Source organism: Podarcis erhardii (assembly GCF_964252035.2).
Source record: "Podarcis erhardii genome assembly, chromosome: 17".
Lineage (NCBI taxonomy): Eukaryota > Metazoa > Chordata > Lepidosauria > Squamata > Lacertidae > Podarcis > Podarcis erhardii.
In genome coordinates, this window is record NC_138515.1 from 6809073 (window position 1) to 6832382 (window position 23310).

Sequence of the window (23310 nt, forward strand, 5' to 3'; positions counted from 1 at the left end):
CATATCATACATCCCTGCATATTTTACTACAGTGGTACCTCGGGTTAAGAACTTAATTCATTCTGGAGGTCCATTCTTAAACTGAAACTGTTCTTAACCTGAGGTACCACTTTAGCTAATGGGGCCTCATCCTGAAAGCGAAGTTCTTAACCCGAGGTACTATTTCTGGGTTAGTGGAGTCTGTAACCTGAAGCATCTAACCTGAAGCGTCTGTAACCCGAGGTACCAATGTATAACCATTCAAATCAGTTTTCCACTTTTACATCCATCAAAAATTATTTACTCTGTTGAATTCATCTTAATGCTGCCAGCATTTTCAGCTGTATAGTTATTTTCCATATACTGAATACATGTTTTGCAGTCTTCTTTAAACGTATCTTCTCCTTGCTCTCTTATTCTATATGTTAAATCTGTAAGTTGTGCATATTCTGTCAACTTAAGTTGTCAATCCTCTTTGGTTGGGACCTTGCTCACTTCCCATTTTTGGGCTAACAAAACACTCTATGCACTGAGCTATGGACCCTCCCTTAAAAATTCCTAAGTACCCCCGTGAACAGCTGCTTTGATTCTGTGTGCAGAAGATACACACAGGAACTGCCAATAGCACAATTCATGCATTTGAAGGGAACTTGGCATGGCCTCAGGGGGACTCACTGTGATTCTGAGCTCTTGGCTGTTTGCTGGGGTGTTCAGAATCAGCTTGGCTGTCCCATCATTCTGGGTGGTTCCATCAGCTGCAATTGGCTCTGTCACCACAGGTACACGGGAAGCTGGGGAGCCATCAGGGTTGGTGACAAACACCTAAGCAATTGAGAAGAGGTGAATGAACGTGAGATGCAGCCATCTCTGCAGAGCCAACACCACTTTTCCCAAGACATCCATGGATTTAAGAGATTTCCCAAGGCTCCTTATGTTCGCTTCTGTGGATTTCCAAGAGCCTAGGTGAAATATACTCGGAGTCGCAAAGTGATTTCATGCTCTTTATTCAGCTCATAGTGGTGAGGAGGAGTGAATGAAAGTCCCCTCAAAGTATCTGCCTTATATACATTATTTACACAATGGGCTGCACATGATTGGCTAATTCCGGAATTGTACTGTAAACCAATCAGGTTGTGGATTCACTTCAATCTGGAGCATGATTGGGTGGTTCCTGCCAACCAATCATACTGCTGCATTGTTCTAGGACCAATCAGACTGCTGCATTCTGAATCCTATTGTTCTAGGACCAATCAGACTGCTGCCTTTTGGATCCTATTGTTCTAGGACCAATCAGACTGCTGCAGTTTGGATCCTATTCGACTCAGTACATAACACCCCTCCCCTCTAAGTTCCAGTCCTGCCCGGGAGGTCGCATTCATAGTCCTCAAGGTACGCTGGCGGCCTACGTGTGCGTTGCGGCCTGGGGTGTTCCCTGGTCCGGGGTTCTGGTTCTGGCTCGTGTTCCAAGGATGCTGGCTGTGATGGGGCTGTTTGGTCTGGCGCAACCGGCTCGCTCAGTCATGGTTCTGGTTCCGGTGTCCTTTCGGCCTCCCGGGACCTCTCTGTATTTACTGGTTCTGCCTCTCCTGCTGGCCCCTGCTGCTCTATGGGCCTCACTGCCCCACTGTTCCCCTGGGACTCCTCTGACCTGTCCTCCTCCTCCTGGTTTTCTCCCGGGAATCGTTGCCGTATCTGGTCACAGTGGCGGCGCCAGCATTGCCCCCCATCCGTTAGCACCTCGTACGACACGGGGCCAGTGACCCTGGTGACTGTGGCGGGTACCCATGCAGGGCCTGCCCCAAAATTCTTTGCGTACACTGGGTCCTGGGCCTCGAAGGTCCGGGGGTTCCTGCCTTCCCCCACCCCTACCTCATCCTGAGCTCTATCGGGGTGAAGGCGGTCCAATCTGATTGCAAGGCGCCGACCCATTAGTAGTTCAGCGGGGCTCCGGCCAGTCGTTGAGCTGGGGGTGCTGTGCTGTGCTAGAAGGAATGTGGCAAGGCGGTACTCCCAATCCCCTTGCGTCATGCGGCGAAGGGTGTCCTTGGTGGTCCGCACCATGCGTTCTGCTTGGCCATTGGTGGCAGGGTGGAATGGCGCCGAACGGATGTGGCGGATGGCGTTCTGCGCTGTGAAGGTTTGGAATTCTCCTGACGTAAATGCAGTCCCGTTGTCTGAGACGAGAGTGTCAGGGAGCCCGTGCGTTGCAAACAGCCTGCGTAGTACCCGGATGGCTGCGGATGTAGAAGTGGATGGTACCAGTGCGACTTCCAGCCATTTGGTGTAGGAGTCCACCACTATGAAGAATGTTTTCCCCTGAAAGGGGCCAGCGAAGTCCACATGCAGGCGTGACCATGGTGCTCGGGCAGACTCCCAGGACTGGACTGGGGCCCTTGGGGGATCTGGGCGGGATTCTTGGCAGGCCTGGCAGTGTTTGACCCAGGCCTCTATCTCTCCGTCGATCCCCGGCCACCACACATAACTCCTGGCAAGGGCCTTCATTCTTACTACCCCTGGGTGTGTCTCGTGTAGGGCTGTGAGGACCCTTTTGCGGAGGGGCTGGGGAACAACGACCCTGCTTCCCCATAACAGGCACCCCTTGTGGGCCGACAGTTCATGTTTGCGGGTTGTGTAGCTGGCGAATTCTGGCCCGGGGCTGCTGCTGGGCCATCCCCTCCACACCCAGTCCAGGACCCGGGAGATGACCCTATCTTTCTTGGAATGGTGTGCAACTTCTTGTGCCTGAATGGGGCGGTCGGGAAGCAGCTCCAGGCTCATAACCTCTTGTGCAGGTGCCGGGTCGGGGCCTGTTTCTGGTAGTGGTAGCCTGCTGAGGGCGTCCGCATGGCCCATCGCCTTCCCAGGGCGGTGAATCAGTGCATACTGGTAGCTGGCAAGGAAAATTGACCACCTGAGGACACGAGGAGACAGCACTTGGGGGGTCTGCTTTTCGGGGGCAAACAAGCCAAGCAACGGTTTGTGGTCAGTCACCATGGTGAAGGGCCGCCCATACAAGAAATCATGGAATTTTTTTACTCCCTTCACGATTGCCAGGCCCTCCTTGTCGATTTGTGAGTAGTTCCGCTCGGTTGCGTTGAGTGTCTGGGAAAAGTATGCCACCGGTACCTCTCTTCCATCTGGGAGTTGGTGTCCCAGGACAGCGCCAATGCCATAGGGTGAGGCGTCGCATGCTAGCACCACCGGCAGCCTCTCGTCGAAGTGTGCCAAGACCGAGTTTGAGACAAGCAAGTCCTTGACTGCCTGGAATGCGGCCTCCTGGCGATGGCCCCACACCCAAGGGGCCCGCTTGTCCAGGAGTCTGTGTAGGGGCTCCGCTACCGCCGCCTTGTGGGGAAGGAAGGAATGGTAAAAGTTCAATAGTCCCAAGAAGGCCTGAAGTTCAGTCTTGTTCCTGGGCGCTGGGGCATCACAAATGGCCCGTACCTTGTCCCCAGTCGGGTGGACCCCTTCTGCGTCCACCATGAATCCCAGAAAGTCCACCTGGGGCACTCCTAGTAGACATTTTTCCCGCTTTACCTTGAGACCCGCTGTCTGGAAACGGTGCAGAACGGTGCGGAGGCGGTCCTCAAACTCCTCTGGTGTGGGCCCGGCAATCAACACATCATCGAAGAAGGGGGTGACGCCAGGAATCCCTTTAAGGAGAGAGTCCATTAGATTCTGGAATATGCCTGGTGCCACGCTGACACCGAATTGCAGCCGCTTTACCCTGAATGCTCCTCTGTGCGTCACAATCGTCTGTGCCTCTGCTGTTGCCTCATCTACTGGCAGCTGTTGATATGCTTGGGCCAAGACCAGCTTGCCAAAAATTTTCGACCCAGCCAGGGTGGCAAGGACATGGCTGACCACTGGCACTGGGTATGCATGGGCCGTGAGGGCCTTGTTTATGGTACATTTGTAGTCTGCGCAGATGCGGACTGAGCCATTAGGCTTGACAGGTGTGACGATTGGGGTTTCCCAGGGGGCATTAGGTACCGGTTCCAGCACTCCTTGCTCCACGAGCCGGTCCAATTCCTCGTCTATACGGGGTTTCAGAGCGAACGGGACCCGGCGGGCCTTGAGCCTGACTGGTCGTACTGCGGGGTCAAGCTGTAGAGCAATGGGGGGGCCCGTATACTGTCCCAATTTCCCATCGAAAACCCCCGGAAATTCCTTGCATATGGCGTCCACGTCCACTTGTAAGCTAGTGTGGTTCACCCCGGTGACAGCTAGCCCCAGTGGTCCAAACCATGCCAATCCCAGTAAGCTAATGTAGGGGCCCTTGACCACAAGCAAGTCCAGTTGCCGCGTCCGCCCTCGGTATTGCACCCTGAAGGTCCCCACCCCCATTGTGGGGACCTTACGTTTCTGGAAGTCCCGGAGGGTGAATGGGGCCGGCCTGAGTTTGGGACCCCCAGTAGGACACAGTTTCCTTAAGGTCCTTGCCGAGATTATGGATAGAGTTGAACCCGTGTCAAGCTCCATGCGGCATGGGGCCCCCTCTATCTGTACCTCTACATAAATTTTCTCTATGTTGGGGTGGGGCAACTGGTATACCTGGAAGTCCGTGAGCTCTGTCGAGTTGCCTTGGTGCGTTGGGCCCCGGGACCTGGGGTTCTTGGATTGGTCGTCTGATGCCTGGTGTCGGGTGGGCCGAGCCCGACACACCCGGGCGATGTGTCCCGATTTTCTGCACTGTCTGCACTCTGCATTGCGGAAACGGCAGGTCCTCCTCTCATGACTTTCTCCACAGCTTGCGCAGTTCCCTCCTTCTCGTCGAGGCAGCTGTGGTATGTGGGCTGCTTGAGTGCACTGCTGTACTCGGTGCACCTCCTCCCTGTCAGATCCTGAGTCGTCGGTGAGGTCTTCATGGTGGACCCTCGGTTGGGACGGCTGGCTCGGCCGTGCCTCTTGTGTCGACCTCTCGGCAGCTTCCGTTGCCAGGGCCTCCTCCAGAGCGACCTGGAACGATAGGTTCTTCTTAGCGTAGAGGCGTCGTTGCAGCTTCTCATTCCTCAGGCCACCGACGAGGCGGTCACGAAGCATGTTCTCCAGCTCTGAGAAGTTGCAGAACCGGGCGGCTTGGCGGAGAGAGGTCACAAACCCAGTTATGGTTTCCCCAGGGGCTTGCCGCTTTGCGTAGAAGGCATTTCGACGAGCCACCACTGAGGGCTGTGGCGAAAAGTGCCCCTTCAGCTGTTCCATTATTGTTTTGTATGGAACAGTAGCAACGTCTTCAGGCGCAAGGAGAGCCCGGGCGATTTCAAATGTCTCCTCTCCGCAGACGCTGAAGAATATTGCCCTCTTCTTGGCGTCTTCATCATCGGTGACCCCTTTGGCTTCTAGGAGGAAGGTGAAACGGGAGGCGTACGCTTCCCAGTCTCCAGATGCTGGGTTGAACGGCGAGAAGTTGCTGTCAGTTGCCATTCTGAGTTCCTTGTGTCCCGGAGCTGAAGCCTGGATACACGGTGCGAGGCAGCGGTGCGGCAGGTGGCGGTGCTGCGGTGCTGTGTGTGGCAGTCAGCTCAGCGGGATCCCATCCTCGTCGCCAGTGAAATATACTCGGAGTCGCAAAGTGATTTCATGCTCTTTATTCAGCTCATAGTGGTGAGGAGGAGTGAATGAAAGTCCCCTCAAAGTATCTGCCTTATATACATTATTTACACAATGGGCTGCACATGATTGGCTAATTCCGGAATTGTACTGTAAACCAATCAGGTTGTGGATTCACTTCAATCTGGAGCATGATTGGGTGGTTCCTGCCAACCAATCATACTGCTGCATTGTTCTAGGACCAATCAGACTGCTGCATTCTGAATCCTATTGTTCTAGGACCAATCAGACTGCTGCCTTTTGGATCCTATTGTTCTAGGACCAATCAGACTGCTGCAGTTTGGATCCTATTCGACTCAGTACATAACACTAGGACTGGGCCATGAAAGGAAGAGAGACTCAGGTGAACATTACCATCAGTTCAAAGGGCATCCCCGGCTTGAAGTACTTGGGGGTTTTCGTGAAGTGGATCTGATAGGGCGATGTCACAAGGCTGATGCCAGATCGCTCAGTCACCACCATGTCGCTGCCTGCAGGAAGGAGAAGAAGGGACTCAGAGAAGGAATGAAGCCAAGCTGCTTGACAGGGAGAGAGAAATCTTCCAATTGTTTCAGAGCCTTTCAGCAGGCATTTAAAGGAGGTTTTCTGTTTTTACGATGAATTTTAATTACGGTAGTTTTATCCACTGCATGCTTTTTTGTCGTTTTTATGTACAGTACACCACTTGAAAATTTCAGTAACTAAATAATTAAAATCATTAAAAATAATAAGATACCTTGGAGAAGCCAATGTAGGTCTACTCAGAAGTAAATTCCACTGAGTTCAATGGGACCTACTGTCAGAAAAGCATGACTAAGGATTGCAGCCTTGTAAAGGGATAAATGAAGGCAGGAATTGGTGTCTAAATGATACAGCAAGGCTCTTTAAAATGCCAACCCTAATGGCAAGGTAGAGAGCATCATTTGACTTTCTTCATCGCAGGCAGCAAAATACAGGTCTAATATATTTTTCTTTCCAGAAGTTGGGTGAAGATTATTTCTTTGCAAGATTAAATATTTTGGCTTCATAATGTTACATAATAAAATGTCTGGCTGTAAAAATCCAAATCAGAAGGGCTGAATAGTCTCAAAGCAACATTATGAACTGCGGCAGGTTAGTCAGACTCCAACATTCACAAGAGGTCTGGACGGTGACACACGAGAGTTCTGCACTCGCTGCCTGCTTGTGAATCGCTCTCCCTAGACAGGCTCGCCTGGTGCCTTCAACACATATCTTTAGGTGCCCGGCGAAAATATTCCTCTCCTCACAAGCCTTCAGCTAATTAAACAATCTATGGCCTTTTAAACTGCAGGGGCAGGGACAGGTATTTTGTTTGTTACTATGTTGTGTATTTTTGTCTATCTATATTGCAAACCGCCCTGTGATCCTCAGAAGGAGGGCGGTATAAAAATTTAATGAATAATAAAATTCCATCCTATTCCATCTGGTTTTCAGACTGACACTCACCTGACTCTGTCATCACTGTCACAGAGACATAGAGGGAGTGCCCAATAAGATTGTTGAGGTTGTGAAATCGAGTCTGAAGGATGTCTCTCCTTAGGATTCCTTCCCCTTCTCCATTACTCATCTGAAAATGAAAATGGGAGGTAAGCCAAGTTTTACATGTGTTTGTGCATGTGTGTGTGTAAGAGAGAGAGTACACACACATAAACACACCCTACCTGAATTCTCTGGAGTGAGTCTGGAATGCTGTGTTTGACGCCATCCACTTTCACTCCAAAGAGGACAAAGGCCATACCCTCCACACTCTTCCCATAGAGGAACCTAAAACAACAAAATCCAGCGTCAAAGAAGGGCCAAATTCAAAAAGGATAGGGCTATCTGTTAGAGGCACCATACTTCTCAGTAACAATTGCTGGGAATAACAAGGAGAGAAAGGGCTTTTGCGCTCACATCATGCCGAAAAACTTTCCTCCTGTGCTGGGGTCCCAACATAAACTATGCACAAACACACACACACACACACACACACAGAGAGAGAGAGAGAGAGAGAGAGAGAGAGAGAGAGAGAGAGATGCTATTAACACCCTTCCAGAGGTGCTACCCTGAGGCAAAGATTGGTATGTGCCTGTGACATCACACACCCAATGTGGGACGCGACACACGCACATCGTTGGGAGGATGCGTTGCCCAGAGTCACGCAGCTTCAATGGCTTTGATTGCTGCACAGTGCCTTTGATGCTGCACTGTGTTTGGCTCTGTGGTTCAACCACCCCCGCCCCTCACTAATGGGATGGCTGAACCCCCTGGTAAGGAATATTGAGGGGGTGACGACACCTCTGCTACCTGCAGTTGGCACAGCTGCTCCCTGCTATGCTATTAATTCTAGATATGTTAATTTTATTTCACACAGGTAATACCTCGTCTTTACCTTCCCACAGTTGCAGACACACACCTTGCAGTGATAGACACTCTGAAATCCCTGTTGCTGTCAATGTAATAAAATTTAGCCGATGGCTCCACTATGACTTCGAAGCTTGGCAATACTAAAGAAAAAAATAGGGGAAGAAGAACATATAAATATTTGAGGAGAGATGTGACTTTTTAGGATAGTGTCTGCAATTTGAAAAGTATGAGTGTTATGTACTGAGTTGAATAGGATCCAAATTGCAGCAGTCTGATTGGTCCTAGAACAATAGGATCCAGAAGGCAGCAGTCTGATTGGTCCGCAGGAGCCACCCAATCCAACTCCAGGTGGAAGTGAATCCGCAACCTGATTGGCCTACAGGAGAATCCCGGAACTAGCCAATCACATGGGGCCCATTGTGTAAATAACGTATATAAAGCAGACATTTCGGGGGAAGTTCCATTCCTCACTACTATGAGCTGAATAAAGAGCATGAAATCCACACTGGACTCCGAATATATTTCAATGAGCAATCCCAAAGCAGAGCTGAAGAACCAAAGGGCGTCTTCCAAGGGATTAAAGAGGAAACAGTGCCTGTGATGAACCAGGAAAAGTGCTACTTAATTTCGTCTTGCGAGGCACCACTGTAAGCAGAGATGGTCCTCCTTACCATATTCTTTGACGTCAAATTGCGTGCTGAAGGTCTCCTGTGGGGAGTCTTGATACTTGGCCACAATCTTCCAGGTCCCCAAACTAGAGAAGGGAAAGGAAGGAATCTTCACTGCTTCTGCTTTGTCAACTCATGATATTAAAGGTGAAATCAGAATGGGCTGCAGGGCCTCTTCTCCCCATGGGTGAGGTTAGGATGTAGTCTATGTCCCTTGATGCTCATTCCCCCCCAATGGTGGTTGGAATTAAAATGGTGCTTAGGGTCCTGTCTGGAGGCCAGTAGAGAAACGCACCGTGGCTGAGGGAGGGGGATGATTCTGCTACAGTGGGGGGGGGGGCTCAGTTTGCCAAAGTGGGCAGGAACATACATCCGCAAGCTCCTTTTAGTACCCTTGGTTGCAGCTTATCAGGCCCTGGAGATTTGAATTCATTTAAAGTAGCTAGATGTTCCCTTATTACCTCTTTTCCTATCTTGGGCTGCAGCTCCCTCCTTACATCATTAATTCATCATTGATGTGCTTTCTTTGCCAATTGCTGTTTCAGCTCACTTTCTGTGCAAACAGTGCTATTTTTTCCTAGAAAAATAGGTGCTAGAACCCACCATGAACACCTCCCTCATTCTCTTAGAATGGCAATGGCGCCAACCTAAGAGGGGCCGGAACTGAGTTCAGGCACGTTCTGGCTGAAAAAAACAGTCCTGTGTACAAATTTGGTTTGAGGTAATAAAGGTAAAGGGACCCCTGACCGCTAGGTCCAGTCGCAGACGACTCTGGGGTTGCAGTGCTCACCTCGCTTTATTGGCCGAGGGAGCTGGCGTACAGTTTTCGGATCATGTGGCCAGCATGACTAAGCCACTTCTGGTGAACCAGAGCAGCGCACAGAAACGCCATTTACCTTCCTGCCAGAGCGGTACCTATTTATCTACTTGCACCTTTTTGGCGTGCTTTCAAATTGCTAGGTTGGCAGGAGCAGGGACCCAGGAACGGGAGCTCACCCCTCGCGAGGATTCAAACCGCTAACCTTCTGATCAGCAAGCCCTAGGCTCTGTGGTTTAGACCACAGCAGCACCTGTGTCCCTTAGGTTTGAGGAAATATTCATGGCCAAATACCTGACAATCTCTGGTAAGGGGTGAGGTTGGAAGTTTCTTGAAGTAGGATTGATGAATGACTGCCTGACAACAATTCCTTCAGGTGTCTGAAAGAGGGAAAGTATATTTAAAGGGATGTTGGAAAAGTAATAATAAAAACGCTGGCACTTAATATTTGTATTCCATAGTGCAGTGCCGGATTTATGTATAAGCTAAACAAGCTATAGCTTAGGGCCCCACTCTCTTGGGGGCCCCAAAAAAATTTAAAGGAAAAAAACTGGATGTACATTTCAAAAATATAACATAAAAAACAAATAAAATAAAACCTACATACATTTAGAGCTTAATAATTATTTCATTATTAATATACTTCTTCTTAATTGTATTTCAGTTCAACAATTACTTTGATAAAATACATGTTTTGTTATGTGCAAATGGCTTTAGACACCTATTAGGTCCATAAATTACTATATAGCATATATTCAACACAAAAAACAGCAACAATTTGTTGTTAACAAAGGACAGCTGGACATATAAAGGGCCCCATTACCTTCAGTAACTTAGGGCATCATCAAACTTAAATCCAGCCCTGCCATAGTGCAAGAGTTCTTACGGAGCACAAGAGCTTGTGTCCACACAAGTTGTGCACCATCGAGATGAGGAGACCAGATATGATGCGCTGGATCGAGACCAGCAAATCTTTGCTCAGCCATAAAGCATACTCTCCAACATTTCTCCAATGAAAATGGCTCTGACTGTACCAACCACAAGGACACATACACGAACCACTTACCTCAAACTCGACAATCACAGGCTTATCCAAAATCTGCATTTTGTGATTCACAGAAAAGATACGGTAGTGCACTGAGAAAGAAGAGAAGATGTTTGTCATATACCCTATACATTTGGTTTGACAAAGTTTCATGTCTTCCCTCAAAGCACTCATTGAACAGCAATATTTTAAGAATGCTGATAATTACTGTATTTTTTCATCTATAAGACTATTTTGGGGGACTCCAAATTAAGAAAACATCCCTCAGCACTACCTGTGTATAAGATCAGCCCCAATTTTAAACCTAAATTTTGGTTAAAAAAAACCTAGTCTTATACACGGGAAAATACAGTATTTGCTGGAGATCTCTAAATCCTACACAGGAGAACTATGGGAGGTGGGCTTACTTGATCAGGATAAGTTAAACTGACTAGAACACGGTTTATATTTCTAATGTAAAGTGTCACCAGTCAGGAAACAAACACTCTTTGCAACATAAACTCTCTCAAGTGTTTTTTTTACAAATAGTTAAGCAAATGTGAAGTTGTTGTAAGTGGTTCCAACGTATTTCGCCCAGTTGCTCTTGGAAATGTACTGGCAGGGCCGTAGCTAAGGGGTGGTGAGGTGGGCCCCTGCAGGAGTGCAGGCGATGGGGGGGGGGGCGCAAAATCAGCTAAAAATATTTCCATAAATATGTCTGTAAATAAAAAAATATCCATTATTGCCTCATAAGAAAAGGTTTTAAATAGAGGGTGATTTGAATGGGTGGAGCGGGGACGGGGTTGGAGGAGAGGCAGAAAGAAAAGCTAATTTGTCCATGGCTAGGGGGCGCAATCTGAACGGTTCTGCCAGGGGCACAAGATCACCTAGCTATGGCTCTGCGTACTGGGAGTCAATGTAGGTCTTTTAGGACCAGTGTTAAATGGTCTCAGCAGCCACTCCCAGTCACCAGTCTAGCTGCCACATTCTGGATTAGTTGTAGTTTCTGGGTCACCTTCAAAGGTAGCCCCACGTAGAGCTCATTGCAGTAGTTCAAGCGGGAGATAACTAGAGCCAGTCCATGGGCAGATAGGGTGAACACAGATGCAGCTGAACACAGAATTGACCTGTGCCTCCATGGACAGCTGTGAGTCCAAAATGACTCCCAGGCTGCACACCTGGTCCTTCAGGGGCACAGTTAACTCATTCAGGACCAGGGCGTCCCCCACACCTGCCCTTCCCTGTCCCCCCAAAACAGTACTTCTGTCTTGCCATGATTGTCTTGGTAGAAGAGAGTCTGCTGGTTCTTTAACAAGTGCAAAACCTGTTTACCAGTGGTAAAAGAGTTGTGATGTGTATGTCTCTCTCAGACGAACTTCAACTTGATCCATGCGACGGTCACCTCCAGGCTTGACTGTTGTAATTTGCTCTACGCGGGGCTGCCCTTGAAGCTGTCCCAGAAACTCCAGTGGGTGCAGAATGCTGCAGCGAGGCTCCTCACGGGGTCCCTGCCATGGGAGCATATTCACCCAGTGCTTTTCCAGCTGCACTGGCTCCCAGTGGAGTACAGGGTCAGATTTAAGGTGCTGGTTTTGACCTTTAAAGCCCTTCACGGCCTAGGACCCTCGTACCTACGGGACCGCCTCTCCTGGTATGCCCCACGGAGAGCCTCAAGGTCCATAAATAGCAACACCCTAATGGTCCTGGGCCCTAAGGAAGTCAGATTAGCTTCAACCAGAGCCAGGGCCTTTTCAACTCTGGCTCCAGCCTGGTGGAACGCTCTGCCTCATGAGACCAAGGCCCTGCAGGATCTGATTTCTTTCCACAGGGCCTGTAAGACAGAGTTGTTCCACCTGGCCTTTGGCTTGGAGTCAGTTTGATTCCCTCCCCCTCTTTCTTTTTCCTTTCTCCTCCTATGAAGAGATTGCACCCTAATGTTTTAATGTTGTATCTTAATCTTTTAAATTGGATTTTAATCAACTTGTTTTTATCATTGGTTATTAGCCGCCCTGAGCCCAGCGGGGTATAAATAAAATATTATTATTATTATTATTATTATTATTATTATTATTATTATCATTATTACCGTATTTTTCACCCTATAGGATGCACTTTTTCCCCTCCAAAAATGAAGGGGAAATGTGTGTGCATCCTATGGGACAAATGCAGGCTTTCGCTGAAGCCTGGAGAGCGAGAGGGGTCGGTGCGCACCAACCAGGCTTCGCGGACCTCTCCTCAAGCAGCAGGAGCGCTCCCGCTGCTTGCGGAGAGTTGCCTGCATGCCAAAGCCTGCGCGCGCTGAGATCAGCGCGTCCAGGCTTCGCAGACCTCTCCGCAAGCAGCGGGAGCGCTCCCACTGCTTGCGGAGAGTTGCCTGCATGCTGAAGCCTGCGCCCACTGAGCTCAGCGCTCCAGGCTTCGCGGACCTCTCAGCGAGCAGCGGGAGCCAGCGCTGGGCTCCCACGGCTTGCAGAGAGCTGCCTGTTTGGGGACTGGGGTCGGGGGAAGCTTGGGCCTCCCCCGCCCCAGCCCCGCGCCTGGGGGAAAATATTTTTTTTCCCTTTATTTCCCCCCCAAAAAACTAGGTGCGCCTTATGGGACGGTGTGTCCTATAGGGCGAAAAATATGGTAACTGTCAGTTGTGTGAGGTGGGGGTCATCCGTTCCTAGCTCTGATGGCAAGGGAAGGATCTATGAACAGCAGAGATCTGCAGATTGCAAGTAGGTTATCCACTCCAGACCCCTCCTGCAGTTCCAGATAATGTTATGGGAGGGACTAGCAGAAGGCTTTACCTTTGGACCCAGGTGTGTAGATGGTTTTATCTGTCTGGATGAAGAGATATCCACTGTGGAAGGAGACCAGAACCATCCTCTCCAATGTGAACTGAGGACACTTGGCCACAACAATCACATACTGCTTTTGCTTGGAATCCTTCTTCATATCATTGGCAGAAACCTGCAGGGGCAAATCAGGAGCTAAAAATCGGATATCTCCTGGTTTCTGCTTACAAGGCAAATAGTAGCAAACTCAAATCCCTGCTCAGTAATGGAGCTCAGTAGGTGACCAGTTGCTAATTCTCAGCCTAGTAAAACTTCACAGAATTCTTATAAGACTGGGGTGGGGGAAACAGCACATTCAGGTTGCGAAAGTGCACTGTTTTTTGTAATGTTGGTTTAAAAAAATAAGATGTGGATTTAAAAGAAATAATTATTCTTCAATGGTGTACCAGTGGTGTTTAACCCCCTGCCTGAAGTCGTCAACTATTGTTCCTCTGCCTAAAAAACCCACTATCAGTAGTTTGAATGACTACAGACCAGTTGCACTGACTCCAATCATCATGAAGTGTTTTGAGAAACTGGTGCGCCGTCACATTATTTCCTGTCTTCCACCAATTTTTGACAACTACCAGTTTGCATACAGGGCAAATAGATCCACAGAAGACGCTATCACCACCACTCTCCATGCTGCTCTGTCCCATCTGGAGCAGCCGGGGAGTTATGTGAGGCTGCTGTTTGTGGATTTTAGCTCTGCTTTTAACACTATCCTCCCCCATAGACTGGTGTCCAAGCTAGAGGCGATTGGACTCTCCAACTCCACCTGTCTCTGGGTTTTGGATTTTTTGTCAGAACGTTCTCAGAGGGTTAGAGTAGGGTCACATATGTCCAAAGCCCTTAGCCTTAACACCGGCTCACCACAGGGTTGTGTGTTGAGTCCCCTGCTCTTTACTCTCTACACGTATGACTGTACAGCCATCTATTCCAGCAACAAAATCATCAAGTTTGCTGATGACACTACGGTGGTGGGGCTCATTTCAGGAGGGGATGAGTCCGCCTATCGGGACGAGGTGGAGCGGCTCTGTGTTTGGTGTGGAGAGAACAATCTGGCTCTTAATACAGCTAAGACCAAGGAATTGGTGGTGGATTACAGGACAAAAAAGGCGGTCATTCAGCCCTTGTATATCAACGGGGAACGGGTGGAGAGGGTGGCGGAATTCAGGTTTTTGGGAGTGACTATCGATCAGGGCATGACTTGGAGCGCAAATACCACTGCTCTGGTGAAGAAGGCTCAGCAGAGAATTTATTTCCTCAGACTTTTAAAGAAGAACAATCTGAGTGAGAAACTGCTGGTGTCCTTCTACCGAGGCTCCATAGAGAGCATTCTCACATACTGTATTTGTGCTTGGTTCTCCAGTTGTACAGCTAGGGAGAAGAAGGTGCTCCAGAAGGTCATAACCACAGCCCAAAGGATTATTGGTCATCCTCTCCCATCTTTGGAAGAACTGTACGGTTCCCGTTGTCTTAGGAAAGCAAACAACATCCTGCAGGATTCATCTCACCCGGGATACAGTCTGTTTGCACTACTGCCTTCTGGCAGGAGATATAGAAACATCAAGTCAAGGACAAATAGACTGAAAAATAGTTTCTATCCAAGAGCTGTGGCCTTTTTGAATGCTGTAACTCGATAGTGTGACCTGGAAGTTTGATGGGTGTGGGTGTGGGTGTGGCTGGAATGTGGTTTGTTTGGTTGTTGTTGCTGTTTTGCTTTTGTTGTTTTTTTAAGGGATGGCATCCAATTTCGTTGCACTGTGCAATGTTGCACTTGTGTAATGACAATAAAGAATCTATCTTTAGGTTAGGCTGGCCTCAACTAGAGCCAGGGCCTTCTCGGCTGCGGCTCCAATCTGGTGGAACGCTCTGTCACAAGAGACTAGGGCCCTGCGGGACCTGACAGCCTTCCGCAGGGCCTGCAAGACAGAGTTGTTCCACCAGGCCTTTGGTCAGGGCGCAGCCTGACTCCCTCCTCTGGCAACCTGCTTAGAATCTTGCTTAATTAGTTGCCATTAATTTGATTTTAATTGATTTTTATAATGTAATATTTTTAGAATGTGTGAATATCTGATTGTTTGATTGTTGATTGTTGTTAGCCGCCCTGAGCCCGGCTTCGGCTGGGGAGGGCGGGATATAAATAAAATTTATTATTATTATTATTATTATTATCTATCTAAGTTGGCAAAAATGTATAGGACAAGTAACAAACAAAAATAAATTTCAGCAAACCAAAGAAAAGTTTACCTCAGAAACCGATGAGAGAAGCAGCCCTCATCAAAATGCCCACATGAGAAGGCACACACCCATACAGAGTTTTCTGAGGGAAAAGTCAATAAAACAAGTTATGCAGGACCTAAAGACATTTCATGTTGGAGATGTGGAAAGTTAGGGCATAAAAGTTTTGATTGTAAACCAGGAAAAGAAACATCTAGTTATAGCACCACACAGAAACAGACATATTGTACAGTATCCAGTGTGTGGAGCAGGGCCCAACTAGTCAGGTTGTCAAGGAAACAGAAATGCCAACTAGGCCCGAGCCTGCTGAGGAAGTAGAGGCCGAAGTCGTGCATTGTTATGTGATACAACAAGATAATCTCTTGTTAAAGAACGCTGGAGAGTATATCTGGATAGACGGGAAAAGATATCTCGGGTTAAAGGACACGGGATCGCAAGTCACCATAGTCCACCCGGAAATAATCAGGGATGAGGCCATAATCCCAGGAAAAGTAATGAAATTAAAAGGAATTTCGAAACAAGCAGAGATCCTAAAGGTGGCAGAAATAGATGTCAGGTTCAAAAATTGGGCAGCAGGTAGCCCTTTCGGAAGAAATTCCCGCCCCTGTGCTCATTGGTTGGGACATTTTAGAACATGTGCAGAGTGCTTTCCTAGTTACCAGAGCAAAAGGGAGTCCACAGTCACCCAAGCCTGAGGGGGTGGATACAGTAGCAGAGTCAGACAATGCTGAAGGACAGCAAGGGAATGATCAGTGTGAGGAAAGAAAAGACACCTTTTTATTTCCTTTGACTAAAAGTCAAACCCCAAGTTTTGCCAAAAAGCAAAAAGAAGACACTGAGTTACAAATGTACTTTGAGGCAGCCGAGTCGGAGAGGCCGTTAACTCCTGAGTGCCCAGAACGGTTTTGTTTGAACAAGGACCTTTTATATCGAGAAATCCTTGACCCACCATGCAGGGGGGGTGAAGAAGTGAAAAGACAATTAGTAATCCCACATGAATACCGAGGCAAAATCCTGCAGCATGCTCACAACAGTGTATTTGGAGCGCATATGGTATTACACGTACAAAACGGAGAGTGGCTCAAAATTTTTATTGGCCAGGAATGGGGAAGCAAATAAAACAATACTGTCAAGCCAGTGACATATGTCAGAGAAAAGGCACCAGGCAAGACAAAACAAAAGCCAAATTGTGCCCCTTGCCTATCATATCAACCCCTTTTCAACGGTTAGGACTGGACCTGATAGGGCCCTTGCCTAGAGCAGTGTTTCCCAACCTTGGGCCTCCAGCTGTTTTTGAACTACAATTCCCATCATCCCTGACCACTAGTCTTGCTAGCTAGGGATGATGGGAGTTGTAGTCCAAAAACAGCTGGAGGCCCAAGGTTGGGAAACACTGGCCTAGAGCCAGCAAGTGGGGAAACAGTTACAGAAGCAACCATTAATGAGATGAAGCGGAAGGCTTGGGAGGAGATAGCAGAATGTGTTAATGCTGTTGGTGAAGGAGAGCAAAGGACGGGAACAGAAGTCAAAAGACGATACCTCGATTGGAGGGCCCTTAAGAAACGGAAGTGACTTAAGACCAACATAAAGCTTGTGGGTGCTGGCTTTCACCTTCCATCATCTGATTTGGATGATTCTCTCAACGAAGATATTGATGAGAAAATTGGGTTTCCAACTGAAGCTGGTTTTGAATGGCAGAATATTACAGACTTCGGAGAAGCAGGTGCATCATTAACAGAAATAAAAGTGGAAGAAGGGGAGGAGGATCCACAGAGTTTTGAATTTCCTATTGAGGAAGAAGAAGAGATTCTGTCCTCAGTGTTGCCAGATTCTAAAAAGGAAAGTGACTTTCCTGATTTCACTCTATATCGAAGGGTTTGGCAATCTAAGCTCTGATCAAGCTAGGCTGGCCTATGAAGATTCTCATCTGTTGATTAGCCTTGAAAAACAGAAGCTGGAGTTAGAGAAACAGCAACTGGGTTGGCTGGTTGGGAAAAGGCAGTTGGTAATAGACAGGGCAGTTGGTCCGTGAATGTGGGGTGGTAGCAGAGATAGAGAGAGGAACATAAGACTAAGAAAGTAAAGAGGAACACTGTTTGGAAGGCTGTAATAGTTAAAACAAAACTATTACAGCCTCCAAGTCTGAAATAAAATACACTCTTCTTTATGAATTGAATAGCTGACTGAGACTGAAGTGATTTTACCAGGGAGGACCTGGTTGGTGGCAACGGATTAGTGGTGTACGGGTCAATAGTCCGTGAGATGACCGGGGGCTCCGTACTAATGCCACACCTAGGCTCTGTGGTTTAGACCACAGCACCACCCGTGTCCCTTATAAGCACACACAGACACCCCCAAAATAACTGACACACAGTGCAGTCCTATGCTGGTAGTACTGTGTTCTACCAGGTTCAGTGTGTATAGGACTGCAGCATGATTTGTGCATGTATAGGACTGAAGCGCACAAAATGTCATCATCCCTCCCTAATCGTCGCTCTGCACCCACCTTTATGGTTGGGGTCACCATCATGCCACTTGCTGGCTCTATGCGAGTTTTGACCATGTACAGGGTGTTTCTCTTCTGTGGGAAGTCATGGACAGAGACGGTGACCTCTGCGTCAAAGTTGGCCCCATGAGCCTCCACCACAATCGTCTCTTCGGTCTCTACCCGCAGGACGCTTGGGGTGATGAGGGAGTAGCTACAGAGGAGAAAAAGCTCACAGTAGTGAGTTTGTTTGGTGCATTTAAATGTCATATGACAGCCTCTCCATGCTGCATCTGCCAGGATGTGTTGTGGGCACTCCTTGCGCAATGGATTTCACCGTTTGCAGTTGTTTGCAGTTCTGCTACTGTTAATCATTGCCCACCACTTCTGAGGACCCATTTGCATGGCCCCCCATAGGAGCCAACTCCTAGGGGCCGAGGGGGCTTCACCTCTCCATAAGATATTTGAGGGTGCCAGGACCCCCAAGTTAATGGGCATTGGCCTTCAAATGGTGTGTGTTCACCATGTCATGTGGGGCCTCCCCAATATTCTATTCAAGTTGGCACCCCTGGTGCCCCCCATGGGTGTTGAAATATGTTTGTCTTGTGGCATCTTTGTCCCTTTTAAAGCACACTCCTCCCCCCCCCCCGTTACTTTAGTCAGAGGCCTTATTTTGTAGCAAAAACAAAGTTTTGCGGCACCTTAAAGACAGAATGAATGAAGTGGCTATTGACCCATCACCAAGACATTGATTCTAACTGTGTCTACATGGAAATGAGCACCATTGAAAGAAGTGGGGCTTGTACCCCACTTCTTAAGAAATGTGGTGCTGGTGTGAACTGCTGAAATCTAACCTGTACTTACATTTGGCTGTGAGAAGAAGTCGGGAAAGAGACCAAGAGGGCAGCCACCAGGTAGAGAGCAGTCCCCTCCATGGTGATCTGGAGGAACAGGAGGGGCAAGCTACCGTCTCAGTATTTATCCTCTGAGCCCCCTTCCAAGCCATTGCCCTTTTGCAATCTCTCCATGTTTAATCAGTAAATGGGGAGGAGTTGGAGCAACCTGGCAATTTCAAAATAAACTAGCAAGCCTGTCAAAAACCACAAGGATTTATCTGTGTGTTTTTAAAAACCTGTGCCTCTCCCGAAACAGGTCATTCATGATGGCAGTCAAGGGGAAGCAGCAATAATTGCATTCTCTCTCATTTTGTGTTATGCCAGGCCTCCCCAGGGCAGCTGTTTTGTGAATGCCATCTGCAGTATGCTCTCAAAATTCAAATTTTGTCCCCTGGTCTAAGAAGGTTGGCAATCCCTCCCTCTTTTCTGGCTTTGTGACCAGTTATCAGTCAATTATTTTACTGAGGTTTTCTTTACTAGATGTCACATTGTTATCTGTGTTCTAAAAATGCTTTTCGCTGCTTTCCACTATCCACATTGTACCGACACATCTAGGAGGGAAAATCAATGGGGATGGTGCCCACCCGATTACCCCTGACCATTGGCTATTGTCATGCTTAACCCTGAACTGGTGCCAGACACACAGTCCTCAGAGGCCTCCTAAAGAACCCCTCAGCCCACCAGAATGCTGGTGACATAATGTCTAGTTCCAGGCTGGACAGTGACACAGCAGGCCTCTGTGTCAGGTGTGAGGAACCCCTGACCCTCCTGATACTACTGAAATACAGTTTCTATCACCTCTTGCCAATGGCTATGCATGCTGAGATGGATAGGAATTGTAGTTCAACATCTGTCATGGTCCAGTTTATGGGCGGTTGAAGCCCCAGCTGAGGATGTCGGGACCGGGGGCAAGATGGCGGGGTGGGAGCAGGAACGGGAGTCCGGAAACCAGGAGTCAAGAAGCCAAAAGTCCGAGGGTCAGGAAACCAGGAGTCAAGGGTTCGAGGATCAGGAAGCAAGGAGTCAAGAAGCCAAATGCTGCAAAGCAGGAAGCCGAAGGGAATTGCTGACCTTATATCCCTTCCCTGCTCTTGCCACCAGGTCCAGTGAGTTACCTAGTGGCCTCACCTGTGCAGCCGCACCTTGCCTCTCCAGTCCTGCGAAGCCCTACTGGTCACAGGGTCTGGCTCCTGCACACACTCTTGACAACATCTGGTGGGCTAAAGATTTCCCATACCTCCTCTGTCACCCCAGGGTCGTTGTGAGGGTCATGGTTAAGTGGCCTCTACTCATGGGTACGCAACCCATGAAACTCTACCAGCAGCTTTCTTGAGCCCTCCAGTTGCGGGAAATAGTACAAGCGTCTGTTTCCTGATTTGTGATCTTCCTTGCTGAGCCCCCTGTGATAATGACCTTGGACTGTTGTCTGCTCTGGTCTCTAGGTCATATTTTGTACCTGATTCTCTGTGCCTGGTCTTGGTTTGTTCGGTGTGCTGCGCACTGCAACTCTACCCTTGTTGGTGAGGATGTTGGTGAGAGACTTATACCTCCTGGGTCTGAGCCCCTAAGCTCTGTGGAGATCCACTTGGAATATGACAGTTATGTTGCCTGGGGCCAATGAGAGTTGTATAAGGGAGTCCTTGGAGCACCCCACAATTGCCTAACCTTGGCTCCCCTAGGTTCAGGTCAAGGGTCACAAGCAAAAGACTTCAGCCAGGAGATAGAAGCAAAACAGCCACCTGTAGACCTGATCTTTATTGCTGTGACAAGACTTCTTGCTACCACAAAGAGAAGCCCGAAGCCCTGAACAATGGTTACATCAGTATTTTAAAGTTTCCCAAAGTTTCCCATAATACATTTCCAGAAGCATCATCAAGACACCATAGATATGTCACAGAAAAGGTGTGGTCCCATGCATGCCACTGTCACTCAAATATACCATATTTTTCTGTGTATATGACTTCCCCAGGTATAAGACGCCCCCTATTTTCTGGGACTCAAAATTAAGAAACTGCACTACAGTGTTACCTTGGGTTACATACGCTTCAGGTTACATACTCAACTAACCCAGAAATATTACCTCGGGTTAAAAACTTTGCTTCATGATGAGAACAGCGGCAACAGGAGGCCCCGTTAGCTAAAGTGGTGCTTCAGGTTAAGAACAGTTTCAGGTTAACAACGGACCTCCGGAATGAATTAAGTTCTTAACCTGAGGTACCACTGTATTCACTATCCGTGTATAAGACGACCCCTTATTTTAAACTTCAAAAATTGAAGGAAAAATATAGTCTTATACACGGAAAAATACGGTAGTCTTTCACGCGTGCTCCATCACAGTACAACCGAAAGCATTTACAGTTCCCTGTTCCCTGAGTCCAACAACATCTGAAGTGTCACATTATCTCTATCCCTGAACAGAGAAAGAAACTTGAGGAGGAGGTAATTCAGAGTAGAGAAATACGGGTATGGTTATGATGACTTTTGCTCAATAAAATGGGCATAAACAACCAAATAAAGAGTTAATTGGGAAAGCCTGGTTATCAGCTGGCTTCCAGTAACAGGTCTGGATAGAAATGGAACCTGGACAATCTCCAAAGACATTGTCGCAACATGTCTGCATGTTTACTAGGTCAAATATGCAGTTTAGTTAACTCAAAAGCAAATGCCCTAATACAGTGGTACCTCGGATTATATACGCTTCAGGTTACAGACTCCGCTAACCCAGAAATAGTGCTTCGGGTTAAGAACTTTGCTTCAGGATGAGAACAGAAATCGTGCTCCGGCAGCGCGGTAGCAGCAGGAGGCCCCATTAGCTACAGTGGTGCTTCAGGTTAAGAGCAGTTTCAGGTTAAGAACAGACCTCCAGAACAAATTACAGTAAGTTCTTAACCTGAGGTACCACTGTACTGGGTGAGAAATGACTGGTGGTGATAGGGGCTGCAAGTGAGAGTCAGAAAGCATCACAGGTATTTTGAAGAAACCAGTGGCAGGGGTGCCAGGAAGGGCAACAAGGCCCCTCCAAAATTTTTGAGGAGGCTCAAAATTCCACAGTGGCCATGTGCACACACTGCAGGGGGTACTGATGTCACTTGTGCAAGCTGTGTGGCATGCACACGACACATAGCATGCCCTGAGGGATGCGTAAGTGATGTCAGCACTGACACTGGGTGTTGTCATAGAATCATAGAGTTGGAAGGGACCCCAAAGGTCCTCTAGTGCAATGCAAGAATCTCAGCGAAAGCATCCATGACAGATGACTGTCCAACCTCCATTTGAAAACCTCCAAGGAAGGAGAATCCACAACCTGCCAAGGGAGACCGTTTCACTGTCGATCAGCCCTTACTGTCAGAACGTTTCCCCCTCGTATGTTTAGTTGGAATCTCTGAATCCTACCCTCCAGAGCCAGAGGAAACAAGCTTGCTCCATCTTGCGTGTGGCAGTTTTATTACTGACCTCCTGTCTCCAGCTTCTGACTGATTGTTTGGCTGTGACGCTTGCTGAGAAATCTTGGGCCATTCACAGTTTCTCAGCCTCATCTGTCATGGAAAATGGTTGTGAGAATGACATTTTAATGTATTTTTAATCTTTGTTGGAAGCCGCCCAGAGTGGCTGGGGAGACCCAGCCAGATGGGCAGGGTACAAAAAATAAATTATTATTATTATTATTATTATTATTATTATTATTATTATGGGGTACCATGTAAACTGCCCTTAGCTCATTGGAGGAAAGGAAGTGTATAAATTAAATAAAGGCACTCCCCTATTTTGCAGAACTAGAACCTATCTGCATCTAGCAGCAGTAGCATCTTGTGTTCACAAGACGCATTTCCTTCTCCTGATCTTCTGTTTCTGGATCCCTCAGATGAATCCTAAATGCAGCTTTATCACAGCAAGAATCTCCACGACACTCGGTGATGTTGTGGATGTAGTATTAGGACTCAAAAGCAAGAAAGTCATATTATAACAAATCTTTTAAGCAGAACTCTTTCCCAGTCTGCATCTGCATTGAAATTATTATTTTTGCTTGTGCGTCTGCTGCCCTGGGCTATTTTGGGAGGAAAGATAATAATAGCAATAACAATTTTGTTATCCCTGGAAAGTGGCACCTGTTCAGTTCCTGCCTGTGATGCACCTTTTAAAGGCACAAGAGCACTGCCAGAGAAAAAATGAGTGATAATTTTACAATGGTTCTAAGGCAGGGGTGGGTCTTTCTAGCTGGCTCTCACAAGCTCTCCCTAGGTCACATTCCTAGTTGTCTCTACTAGAAAAGTCATACAAAAATGTATCATCAAAATAACTACTCCAGATTAAGGAGTAAAAAAAATATCATATGAACTGATAAGATCCTTTTCCTTGTGTCTCCTCCACCATAGGTCCCGAGGTCAGCAACACAAGAAGGGGCCTTTTTTGCTGTGGCTCCAT

General features: G+C 47.9%; 2 protein-coding genes across 2 annotated transcripts in view; one reads left to right on the plus strand and one right to left on the minus strand.

The window, feature by feature from the left end:
* The window catches only part of LOC309332512 (A.superbus venom factor 1-like), a 64731-nt gene extending 45746 nt beyond the window's left edge, over nucleotides 1–18985 (minus strand). The window contains exons 1-11 of the mRNA XM_081845745.1: nucleotides 18857–18985; nucleotides 18014–18206; nucleotides 13237–13399; nucleotides 10487–10557; nucleotides 9715–9800; nucleotides 8607–8689; nucleotides 7985–8075; nucleotides 7251–7353; nucleotides 7036–7156; nucleotides 5944–6059; nucleotides 655–801 (exon numbers count right to left, since the gene is read on the minus strand). Coding sequence (XP_081701871.1) covers nucleotides 655–801; nucleotides 5944–6059; nucleotides 7036–7156; nucleotides 7251–7353; nucleotides 7985–8075; nucleotides 8607–8689; nucleotides 9715–9800; nucleotides 10487–10557; nucleotides 13237–13399; nucleotides 18014–18206; nucleotides 18857–18927 — 1245 coding nt within the window. The 5' untranslated portion in view covers nucleotides 18928–18985. The remainder of the gene's footprint in view (nucleotides 1–654; nucleotides 802–5943; nucleotides 6060–7035; nucleotides 7157–7250; nucleotides 7354–7984; nucleotides 8076–8606; nucleotides 8690–9714; nucleotides 9801–10486; nucleotides 10558–13236; nucleotides 13400–18013; nucleotides 18207–18856) is intronic.
* On the plus strand, nucleotides 13490–17539 carry LOC309332677 (myb/SANT-like DNA-binding domain-containing protein 4; the record flags this gene model as incomplete). The annotated part of the gene is given in 4 exon segments (XM_081845795.1): nucleotides 13490–13499; nucleotides 16910–17076; nucleotides 17080–17370; nucleotides 17372–17539. Coding segments are annotated over 4 exon segments (636 nt in total).
* Nucleotides 18986–23310: the final 4325 nt, after the last annotated feature.